Source organism: Drosophila busckii, chromosome 2R, assembly GCF_011750605.1.
Source record: "Drosophila busckii strain San Diego stock center, stock number 13000-0081.31 chromosome 2R, ASM1175060v1, whole genome shotgun sequence".
Classification (NCBI taxonomy): domain Eukaryota; kingdom Metazoa; phylum Arthropoda; class Insecta; order Diptera; family Drosophilidae; genus Drosophila; species Drosophila busckii.
The window spans coordinates 21,709,316-21,722,054 of NC_046605.1; the positions used below are offsets into that span (position 1 = coordinate 21,709,316).

The 12,739-nt window shown below is 37.3% G+C and overlaps 1 protein-coding gene across 1 annotated transcript; it reads left to right on the top strand.

Annotated features, from left to right (window-relative positions):
* The first annotated feature begins 3,471 nt into the window (after positions 1-3,471).
* LOC117134712 (eIF-2-alpha kinase activator GCN1) lies at positions 3,472-12,699 on the top strand. Its single transcript, XM_033293246.1, has 4 exons — positions 3,472-3,528; positions 3,595-3,697; positions 4,712-5,676; positions 5,732-12,699. The coding sequence occupies exons 1-4, from the start codon at positions 3,514-3,516 to the stop codon at positions 12,560-12,562; spliced, it is 7,914 nt and encodes a 2,637-aa protein (XP_033149137.1). The 5' UTR covers positions 3,472-3,513; the 3' UTR covers positions 12,563-12,699.
* The last annotated feature ends 40 nt before the right edge of the window (positions 12,700-12,739 follow it).

Here is a 12,739-nt window from a genome sequence, read left to right on the forward strand (position 1 = left end):
AAACTGGAAATCATTATCTGTAGACAATAAAAATATTATAATTAGTCGGAATACAAAAATACTTTTACTGAATAGGTGTTAAGTGTGAGTTTTGAAATAATTTATTTAAATGCTTATGCATTTGGAGAAAAACTAATTATTAGTATGTTCTGGTCTATTTTAACTGAATTTCCAAGAAATTATGTTTGAAAAATTGACAAAATTTTCCAACTTTAACCCATTCCTTCACATCATGTTGAAATGTTCTCCACAAACTTGAGATCGGGACGTGCAGTGCCAGGCCTGGAGCCCACCGGTCGTCTGTCGAAAAATTCGGGCCTCGGAACCAAAAATAAAAAACGGGCCCTTGTGGGCCCGGGCCTCTTAATAGTAGCCCACAAAGCCCGGCAGGCATGAAGACAGAAAATAAACAATTTGTCTTAATCGGAAAGACTTCATTTTTTTCATTGCTTTATGGATTAGAGTATTTTTCATAGTATTTGATTTTAGCAACAATAAAATCAACGCTTTCGGATATTCATGTGAACAATCTCCGAAAATACTTATGTTCCATCCGAAAACATAAATGAATTATCGCAATATACGTACTTATACTATATATATTTATGCTTTTTACCAAAAAAAGGAGAATTGAAAAAAGTGTTATTGAGATTGAAATTAAATAATATTTAAATAATTCAAGCACCTAAAAATGAATTTTACCATTTTGGAAAAAAGCCAATGAGCTTAAGCTATTGCAAACATTGGCGCGAAATGTATTAAGTATTCCTGCAATCTCTGCACTATGGGAAAAATGACCAGTTTAAGAGGCCGAAACCCATTTTTCGAAAGTCGAAAACTAAAAATTTTTTTTAATTGAAACTCATTCAGGAAAGATTAATTATTAATGTTGCGTACCAGAAATTTCAATAGATGGCGCCACTACAAAGATATCAGCTGTCAAACACAGCTGTTGCAATAGCAAAGCACGTGCGTTTGAACTTGCTAAGTTTTGTATGCAATTTATAAAATCATCAAAAACTAACAAATAAGCGATAAAAGTAAAATTTTTGAAATGCATTCGATGAAGTTAGGCTTTTATTATGTATTTGTGAATTTCAAATGTTAAAATCACTCTTGCTGTTCCCAGAATAATGAGAAATGTGTAGGAAGTCTTACAAATAAAGAAATTGCATTATGTCTCACATTTCAATAGAGATTCAAAATGAGTCCAGAGGAGTCCATCAATGAAATATTTTCGGTTTTGTAGATTTTTTAATTCTCTTTTAAATGAATATAGTTAGAAAAGCCACTTTTAACCACTTTCCGAGAATTAAGTTTTTAGACATAACTCAATTGAAAATGGGAGATTTGTGTGAAATGACATGAAGCGTTCAGGAAAACAAAAGGGAGGGCCTGTTTTTTAATTCACAGCTACCAAACCTGAGACACAATTAGAAACTCAAGTAAAGGCTTTAAATAATGAACTAAAAAAATTTAGCTACCGCTTGAGCACAATGTAAAAGCATTGTAAATCCGATTTCAAGTATTTTAAAGGTGTGCCACGCCCACTGTCGTCAAAAAAATATCCTTAAAAATTATTTTAGCATGTGTTATATTGATTTCACATATTGTTTTTAAAATTAAAAAAAATTGTTGTTGTTTTTCCTAAAGGGGCGGTGCCACGCCCACAATTTTTTAAAGTATAATAGCTTACGGTCATATAAGCCTAATGCAAAAAACCAAACTGAAATATCTTGCTCCGTTTTTGTGTTATTAATTTTGGCCTCTTAAACTGGTAATTTTTCCCATAGTGCTCTGCAACAAGTGAGCGTCTTTTTTCAACATCAGGTCGAATTCTCAATGAAAGGAGAACTAGATTGAAAAGCCAGAACTTTGGCATGCTAATTTTTTTAAACTAATTTTATTATAATAATAATTTTTTATTTGGTTGATTTGTTCCCTAATTTTCTTTTACATAAAAACACCATCAGTGCTGCCAATTCCCGTCAGTCAATTTCGGCAATTTTCCCTGTCTGATCTTGCTTTTTTGAATGCGTGAATGCGGGAAAAATTTGAAAATAGCGGGACGTATCTTGGAGTACACCTCGACCGAAGACTCACATGGCGTAGGCACATCGAAGCCAAGAGAACGCAACTAAAGCTAATAGCTAATCGCCTCCACTGGCTTATCAACGCTCGGTCCTCTCTCTGCCTTGAATATAAGTCCTGCTTCAATTCCGTACTTAAGCCCATCTGGACCTACGGCTCCCAACTGTGGGGGAACGCCAGCAGTAGCAATTTTGATATTGTCTAGAGAGTCCAGTCAAAAATCCTTAGAACTTTCATCGGGGCACCGTAGTGCGTTCGAAACGACAATATACAGAAAGACCTAAATATTCAACTTGTCAGTGATGTAATAGCTGAACACAATGTAAAATACTACAGCTACCAACCAGCAATAGAATCTATGAACATGCAATCCTAAAACAGTTTAGAGAAACTGATATATATTGTTTAGTTATAGGACAAATTTTGGCATTTCTGCAAAAAAAAAAAAGACTGGCCAAGGAACTTATCTACCAGATGGAGGCAGCAAACATATTTTAGGTCGCAGCGCACATCTACTTCAATTAATAATAATACTAATATTAATAATAGCCCGATATGGGATCGCCTGTATGCCATGAAGTCTGAGTTCCTGGGTATTCCTGCAAAGCTGATCAGACTTTGCAGGATGACATTGAGCAACACCATCAGCTCAGGTAGGAACCTCTCCGAACCATTCGAGGTGTCAGACCCTCTATCGTGCGGCGTCTTCAATATCATGATGGAAGGGGTGCTGCGAAAAGCCGGTGTACATCGCAATGGCACAATTTTTTTACAAAAGTGTCTAGCTTCTTGCATAGGCTGCTGACATAGATATAATTGGTCGCTGTAACCGAGATGTCACATTTTGCGCTATCGAATAGGAGTCAGCAAGAGTGCGTCTGGCGGTAAACGAGGGTAAAACAAAGTTTATGCTGTCTACGAACAAGGACGCTCGGCGCCTTGGATTACGCTGAATGCATTTGTGCGAGGAAATTTTCGCAGAGCTTCAACGCTTTTAATGCATGGCAGATAACTAAGATAACAGGGTAGGACACTATGAATTTTTTAGCAGAAAGCACTAAAAATTAACGAACTCAACCTGAGCTATGGAAAAGTTACGCAAATAGAACGCGATCTACTTCCATCGCTCATGAATTTAGGTTTCAAATATCTTTTCGCTACTCTGTGAGCTTTTTTTTAGCTCATCATATGAGTTTTGACGCACATTTACTGGACAGCTTATTTTATTAAAAATTTAGCTTATATCGGGGGTCAACACCTGGCAACACTGGTGTTTACACAAGAGCGACGCAAAATGCATCGCAACCCTGCTAAAATAACTCTACTATTCGATCGGCTAGAGAATTACTATCTCCATTCAGAATAGATTATCGAGCATTGTGCCATCCCTAATTTTTAGCACGTTGGCTTTTATTGGGAAATATGGATGCTGCACAGGTAGTGTCTGCATCTTTGTAAATATAAGTAAATATATTAAAAAATTCTTTCGTTTTTTGTCGTTAGCTGTCTGGTGCCCTGCGCGACTTGCCAAATAGGGTATTGAACGTTCCCGTAGACGAGCGCCAATCGTTGTTTCATAATGTGAGTGCGGTGTTAAACAATCCCGGTAAGTGTATAGTCTTTCTTCGTTCTTACATACATATGTACATATGTACAAAAATATGAAATTTGTCAAGTACATTTAAATATGTATGTACTTAAAACTGTTTTAAACCGCATTAAAAACTTATTCCAAAATTGTCGTTTTGTGTGAATAATGAATGAATGCTTTCTGCACTTTCTAACATGCGGCAAAACGTTTTCATGCACTACTACTATGTATAAACGTTACGTATTACATTTTAATCCTGAATGATCATTGCGTTCTTGTAGACCAGCTCAAGTATAGTGACATCTCTAGTCTACATTGGCGATGGGGACTGGTCTTCGATTATTCCATTTCAATATTAATCTCGTATTTAATTTTAATATGTATGGGTTGACAGTGGGGCGGTCGTTTTCACCGCATAGTGGTTCGGCTTTTATGGAGACCCGACCATAAATACTTCTATTTTAAATATATTTGGAGCGCCTCTGTAATACATTGTTTAAGTGCAAAGTTTAGTTCGCGTGAACGTATAAATCGACCAATGAGAAACAATTGTTGAATAGGCGGAGACTGACAGTATATTTAGCAGTTTTGTAAACAAAATATATTATTATAATAAAAGGATATTATTACATTTCATATTATAGAAGTACATTTACTTAAGATTATTCATCACCGACCTAGGAATCGAACCAATGATACAGGTCCACGCGACTTATCCACTAGACTAGAGCATATATGTAAATGAGAATGGAAAGGAAATGAAATAGAATAGGCAGTATACACACAAATAGGTTATGATAATTTCAAGAAGGCTAAATAATATTACGTACTCGGTCTGCATCCACATGGACGCATCCTTGAAATTGTCCACATAAAATAGGCAGCTTAAACTAGAAAAACCCTAAATAGTATTAAAAAAAATGTACATACTTTATTTGTGCAGTGTAATTAGTTATATGCCAAAACATGATTTATTTCTTAAGAGATTGAGTAAACATTTTCTACACATCTATTCTTATATCTCTTTAGGTGTTAACTCGAATATAATAAGAGGCATATGCAAGGTGCTGGGAACAACAATATCAAAGTATAAGGATGCGTCTTCACAGCTATTAGTTCGAAAACTTATATGCGATCTATTAATTGCGCATCATGACCTAACTATTGAGCATATGCTAGCTGTATTCAAAGCACTTTTGTTCAAAGAATTACCATCTGCACCAACTCATAAATCGTGTAGATCAGCTGTTGTAGCTTTGGGATGGGTTACTTTAATATTAAAAAACTCAAACAGAGATTCTAATATTTGTAAAACTGAAAAGTTGCGCTTTATTGAATATCTGTCATTGCTTTTTCAAAATACATTGATCGCACAGAGCCCTCGAGTTTCAGAAGCAGCCACAAAAATAATATTCGACTTATGGGAGAATAATATTATTTTCGAAGAAATGCTGCGAACTTTATTCCAAATGGATGCTACATCTAATATTACAGTTATAATAATGATGATGGTACGATTTGAAATCGAGCACAATCAGAATGCTATTTTAACTGAACACAGGACTAAAGTTGTGGAATACTTTGTAAAAAGTATGGTCTTATGCAAATGCAAACCTGAAAAATCCGTCATAACAACCTGTCGCCCATTGCTGGAAACTCTGGACGACTCGGAATTCAATTTACATATTTATGGTCCGGTACAAAAGGCTATTTTGCGCAGTCCAGAAAATACTTTAGAAAGCGTTGGTTTAATATTTGATTTTATAAATATTGATGGAAGCCGTTACGCTACTCAAATCGGAATGGCTCTCATCAGAAAACTTTACAGTGATGGAGAAGTTGCACGCCGTGAGTCTTTGGATTCACTAAAGAGTATATCGCAAAAGTGTTCAAATGGAAACGTGATTAAAGAATTGCTGTCACGGATTTTCTCCATATTGAATGGATCCGATGGCAAAATAAATGTTGTAGAGTATCGCATTAATCTATTGCAGGTAATTATACAATTAAACCCCCAAGAATGACAATTAAATATGCATTTATATTTAGGGTGCTGGATTCTTAAGCTACAACAAAGTCGCTCCAAGCAACCTACCAGATGTTTTAAATGAGGCTGTGGATCTTTTTTCAAAAGCTCTGGAAGCTGAAACCCAAGAAAAGGTGATTTGTTGTACACTGGATATGTTTGCTTTGTGGACCGCGAAGTTTAAAAACGAGATACCCAGCGTGATAACAAATTTATTTAACAAAGGCATCGCGTACAAGAACACAAATCAGGCGATTAGACAAAGTTATCTTGAGTGGTTACTGGCATCGATACAAAACACAGAGGTTAAAAATGCCAACCAATTAGTGCCCGTTTTATACAGTTTGTATACAAAGGCATTGCAGAATTCGTCGCAGATTTCAAACATATCTGAATCAGCATGTCTAGCTAGCCTAATTTTAATATTAGAGAAGCCGTCGGAAACTCAGTCAGCATTTTGGAATTCTGTGTTTGACATGAATAAGCAATATTATTTCAATGAAAAGTTTATTTCGACAGCAACAGCAGAGACCCTTTGTCACATTTCTCTTATTGCTAAAATCTTGCTAATATCATACATTGATCAGATCAAAGGACCTGTAGAACCTTTGCACAGAGTGTTACTTAATAATCTATGCAACACTTCACTTAAAGTGCGAAACTATACGAAAATCCAAGTTACTCAAATCACCAAAAGCATTGATGGGTTGAATTTCATAAAGCTTGCGCTGCAAGAATTTGGAAATTTACTGACTACAGCTAAAATACAATATGACAGCGACAATTGTGTTGAAAGTACTAGTACGCCGAGTCTGGCGTTTGTAGAAGCATTAGAAATTCTTTGTCATGTAGAAAATATACAAAATTTTGATTCCAAGAGCTTAAGTGTGTTACTTTTAGAAATAGCTAATCATCCAGCCATACTGATAAACAACCGTCACTTTTGGGAAAAGATTATTGAAAATAACTTTAATTTAAACCCGGTATCATTTATTGCAACAAACCAAGAACAAATCATTGGCACTTATATAGAAAATTTTAAGATCTGTTCCATATATGAAAACACAGTAGCTTCATTGGTACGCATCAATCCAGAAGTAATAGCTCCAGCTATTATTTTGCGTCTGAAAACATATCTAAATGATAGCAGCAATTTTTCTATTACTAATGATGAGTATTTGACATTTATGACACCAGAGGGAGAATTGTATGATAAGAGTGTAATTCCACAAGCTGATTCGCAGTATGCAACGGTTGGTGTAAAACGAGAAAATAAGGTTTACAGCTATAAGGAGCAATTGGAAGAGATTCAACTTCGACGAGAGATCGATGAGAAGCGACAAAAGGAAGGCAAATCGAAAACCGTTAAACTTACGCAAAAGCAGCAAGAATTAATAAAAAACCAGACCGAGAAAGAAATGAGAATAAGACAACGTGTCCAAAACTTGAACGATAAATTGATGAGTATGATTAGTTTATTAAAAGCTTCTTGCATAGGAAATGAGAAATATATTGCATTACATTTTCATACTCTATTAGATGATATTCTCTATGCAACATGTTGTCCTCTTAGCTCTGCGCCTTTGGTCGATTTATATTTTTTCTTACACAACATGTGTTTCAAAGATAATGTCTCTTTGGCTGCCGAGATTGGCATTGCTACTATTCGTCTACAAAAACCGAATTGCATTTTAAAGGAAGAATGGAATAAAACTAATTTAAACGACTGTGTCATTGATATATTATCAAACTTGAACAAACATATTTTTAAAAATGGAAACAACTTGAATTCGCAATCATTTTCGTATGCTTTCGAGTTTCTTAAACGTGCAATAACATTAAATGAGACAAACGATGAATTCCTATTATTAAGTGTAAAATTAATTGAACACCATGCTCAATGTAAAGAAGATATATCTACAGATATTACCTTTGCCAAGCACTTACCAAGATTGGGGATGTTTCGTATATTACTTTATCTAATAAAGAATACTTCGACGACCGTACAGACACAGGCAGTATATGCTCTTTTGGAAGTTGCGAGTATTTCATCAGGAGGTAAATGGAGCGGTACACCAGATGATCAAATAATTGCCTTGTTCTTAGATGCGCTGCAAAGTAATACCGAACGAATAAGAGATGTGGCTTTACGTTCACTAAAAATCATGATCTTGTCAATTGTCAATCATGTTGATTTAAATGCTGCCCTTAAAAAGCAACTGATTGCGAGATTGTGGATAGCAAAATTCGATGTTTCATTAGATATTAGAAACATTGCAGTTGATATCTGGGATACTGTCAACTTAAGTTTACCTGCGTTTGATGATATCGTTTGTGATATAACACACTCGGAACTATGCATACAAAAAGCTTCCGCTGAATCACTGATTCCACTTATAATAAATGACAATAGTTTGACCAAATTTGGATTAAAAAAAATGTTGGCGATTTATAATGAGAAACTTATTTTAATTCCTCCAGTATTGGATAAATTTGATCGGGAAATTGAACCCGCCGCCGATCAGTGGAAGCCACGAAGGGGTGTAGCTATTGCAATATCGCAAATAGCACCATTTTTTTCAATTGATGACATAGACTTTCTCATGCAATTCATGGTATCTAAAGGTCTTGGTGACCGCGAGGATATTGTGCATAAAGAAATGCTAGCTGCTGCCTTAAAAATAGTTGATTTACATGGTAAAGAAACAATAGTTACACTACTTCCAGTATTTGAGGAATTTCTTGACAAAGCTCCAAAATCCCAAAGTTTTGATAACATACGCCAAGCTGTTGTCATTCTTATGGGCTCATTAGCTCGGCATTTAGAAAAGGATGATAAGAGAATAGATCCAATAGTTAAACGATTGATATCAGCACTGTCTACACCGTCCCAGCAAGTTCAGGAAGCGGTGTCTAACTGTTTACCGCATCTCATGCCATCTATTAAAGACGAAGCGCCTGCAATCATCAAAAAACTCTTGCAATCATTAGCTAAATCTGATAAATACGGAGAAAGGCGAGGTGCCGCATATGGCATTGCTGGCATTGTCAAAGGTCTGGGCATTTTATCACTTAAACAATTAGACATCATGTCCAAATTAACAACATACATACAGGACAAAAAAAATTATAGATGTCGTGAGGGTGCTCTCTTTGCATTTGAAGTCTTATGCACAACTTTAGGACGTCTCTTTGAGCCGTACATTGTTCATGTCCTTCCGCACTTGCTCCAGTGCTTTGGTGATTCATCCCAGTACGTACGCCAAGCTGCTGATGACACTGCTAAGGTAGTAATGGGAAAACTATCCGCTCATGGAGTCAAACTTGTGCTACCATCACTTCTTGATGCGCTAGACGAAGACTCGTGGAGGACAAAAACAGCTTCTGTTGAACTATTAGGAGCTATGGCATTTTGTGCTCCGAAACAGCTATCGTCTTGCTTGCCGAGCATTGTACCAAAGTTGATCGAAGTACTTGGGGACTCTCATACAAAGGTTCAAGAAGCGGGCGGAGAGGCTTTAAAAGTAATAGGCTCTGTTATTAAAAATCCCGAAATTCAGGCAATTGTACCTGTTTTATTGAAAGCCTTGGAAGATCCATCTAACAACACTTCAGTTTGTCTTCAAAGCTTGCTTAAAACAAAATTCATTCACTTTATTGATGCACCTTCTTTGGCTCTAATTATGCCAGTTGTTCAAAGGGCATTTATGGACCGATCAACAGAAACGAGAAAAATGGCTGCCCAAATTATCGGCAATATGTACTCCCTGACAGATCAAAAAGATTTGACGCCATATCTACCAAGCATAATTCCTGGATTGAAATCTTCGTTACTTGATCCCGTCCCAGAAGTCAGAGCGGTATCTGCCCGTGCACTTGGTGCGATGGTGAAAGGAATGGGTGAATCTTCCTTTGAAGATCTTTTGCCCTGGCTTATGCAAACCTTAACATCGGAGTCTAGCAGCGTTGACCGTAGTGGCGCAGCCCAAGGACTCTCTGAGGTTGTTGGTGGACTGGGTGTGGAAAAAATGCACAAGCTGATGCCTGAAATAATTGCCACAGCAGAAAGAACCGATATTTCCCCACATGTTAAGGATGGGTATATTATGATGTTCATATATATGCCTGGTGCGTTCCCTGAAGAGTTTACTCCATACATTGGTCAAATAATAAATCCGATTTTGAAAGCATTAGCCGATGAAAGCGAATATGTACGCGATACGGCGTTGAAGGCTGGTCAACGTATTGTAAATTTATACGCAGAGAGTGCTGTTGCTCTTTTACTTCCAGAGTTAGAAAAGGGACTGTTTGATGAGAACTGGCGTATCAGATACAGTTCCGTACAACTACTTGGTGACCTATTATACCGTATATCTGGTGTGTCTGGTAAAATGACTACGGAAACAGCAAGTGAAGATGACAATTTCGGTACAGAGCAATCACACACAGCCATTATTCGCTTTTTGGGCGATGAGCGCCGCAACAGAGTATTATCCGGCCTTTACATGGGACGCAGCGATGTATCCCTGATGGTTCGACAATCAGCGTTGCATGTGTGGAAAATTGTGGTAACTAATACACCCAGGACATTAAGAGAAATTTTGCCAACATTGTTTGGATTGTTATTGGGATGTTTAGCTAGCACTAGCTATGATAAACGACAAGTCGCTGCACGTACTTTGGGAGATCTTGTAAGAAAGCTTGGAGAAAGAGTGCTTCCAGAGATTATTCCCATATTAGAAAGTGGTCTGAATTCAGAACAAGCGGACCAAAGACAAGGTGTCTGCATTGGTTTATCGGAAATAATGGCATCAACTTCAAAGGAAATGGTTCTTACTTTTGTGCACAGCTTGGTTCCCACTGTTCGTAAAGCTCTTTCTGACCCCTTGCCTGAGGTACGAGAAGCAGCCGCTAAGACATTTGAATCTTTGCATAGTACTGTGGGCTCGCGCGCATTGGATGACATTCTACCCTCAATGTTAAATGGTCTCTCCGATCCAGATCCGTTGGTGGCGGAGAACACCTTAGATGGATTACGACAAGTGATGTCAATAAAATCTCGGGTTGTACTACCATATCTCGTTCCGCAACTAACGGCACCGCCAGTAAATACAAAGGCACTTTCAATATTGGTGTCGGTTGCTGGTGATGCATTAACAAAATATTTACCGAAAATTTTATCTGCGCTTCTGGAATCATTATCCCAATCACATGGGACTGCTAATGAGCAACAAGAATTGGAATACTGCCAGACTGTTATCTTGTCCGTAACTGATGAAGTTGGAGTAAGGACAATAATGGATACTCTTATGATGTCAGCAAAATCAGATAATGCATGTACCCGAAAGTCTTCTGCCAGTTTACTTTCCGCTTTTTGCATCCATTCACCTGGCGACTACTCTCAATACATTCCACAACTTCTTCGTTGTTTGCTACGATTAATGGCCGATCAGGATAAGGGTATACTGCAGAATGCGTGGGAGGCGCTAAATGCGGTTATAAAGGGCCTCAATCCAACACAGCAAATCGGTTATGTAAGTGACGTACGACAAGCAGTTAGATTTGCTGCTGGCGAATTAAAGGGCTCAGATCTGCCAGGCTTTTGCCTGCCAAAGGGAATTACGCCTCTATTGCCAGTGTTTCGTGAAGCGATTCTTAATGGTTTACCAGAAGAAAAGGAAAACGCTGCACAGGGTCTTGGCGAAGTCATTTATCTTACAAGTGCACAGTCATTGCAACCGTCTGTAGTACACATTACCGGACCCCTAATTCGCATTTTGGGAGACCGATTTAACTCTGGAGTAAAAGCTGCTGTTCTGGAGACATTAGCCATTCTACTACATAAAGTTGGTGTAATTTTAAAACAGTTTTTGCCCCAACTGCAGACAACGTTTTTGAAAGCACTGCACGATCAAAACCGAAATGTGCGCATGAAAGCGGGCAGAGCACTCTCTGAGCTAGTCGCCATTCACTCAAGAGCTGATCCTTTGTTTAATGAAATTCACAACGGCATCAAAAATGCTGATGATTCTGCTGTAAGAGAAACCATGTTGCATGCGCTGCGTAGCATTATTACTCCATCTGGTGAAAAAATGTCTGAACCCATAAAGAAGCAAGTGTTTTCTACTTTATTAACAATGATTGGCCATCCAGAGGATATAACAAGAAATTCTGTCGGTGGATGTCTAGGAGCTATGATTAGGTACATGCCCACTGAACAAGTTAGTGATCTATTAAACAACCATGTGTTTACTGAGATTGGGGATGATTCGTTTGTGAAGCATGGTTACACTGTTATTCTTTTTGTTGCTTTGAAGGAATGTGCAAACAATGTGCTGACCGAGAAATTCACTGACAAGATTATAGCTTACATTTTGATTAACATTGTGTCAGAAAAGGTCCTTATTGCCAGTAACTCTGTTAGAGCAGCAACATATCTCCTAGAATATAAACTAGTCCTTGGTGAGGAGCCACCAAATAGTGTTATAGTCGCACTGGCTAGAGCAATGAACCACAATAGCAATGACGTTAAACAGTTGGTAGCCAGAAGTTGTATTCATCTATCTAAAAATGTTACAGCTGAGCAAATCAATATTGATGTTATGAAGACCTTAGTTCCGACTCTGGTCAATGGTACCAAAGAGAAGAATGGATATGTAAAGTCCAATTCAGAATTGGCTCTTATATCAATATTAAGGTTAAGGTCAGATGACACAACCTTTATAAAAATATGTGAGGTTCTCGAAACTGGGGCAAAAGACTCTTTGAGTGAGGTTGTAACAAAGGTTTTAAAGAGAGTGGCAGTTCAGGCACCAGCTAAAGAAGAAGATTTAGACGACACATTGCAAACCTGATTGTAATGACGGCTTATATACTTTATACGTATAATAATTACACTTTTAAAACTTGTAATACTTCGATACAAGCTAATAAAACATTGTACGAACATTTTGTGAACTGAACCTAATAAAATCAAACTCATTGCTCTTAATTCAAAAGTTCTAATTAAATATTGATCAGCGAACGAAAAG

Excerpts from the sequence above, each read along its gene's own strand:
- LOC117134712 (XM_033293246.1), top strand. Across the intron at positions 3,698-4,711 it reads TGCGGTGTTAAACAATCCCG|GTGTTAACTCGAATATAATA; the intron begins GTAAGTGTATAG and ends ATATCTCTTTAG. Across the intron at positions 5,677-5,731 it reads ATCGCATTAATCTATTGCAG|GGTGCTGGATTCTTAAGCTA; the intron begins GTAATTATACAA and ends ATTTATATTTAG.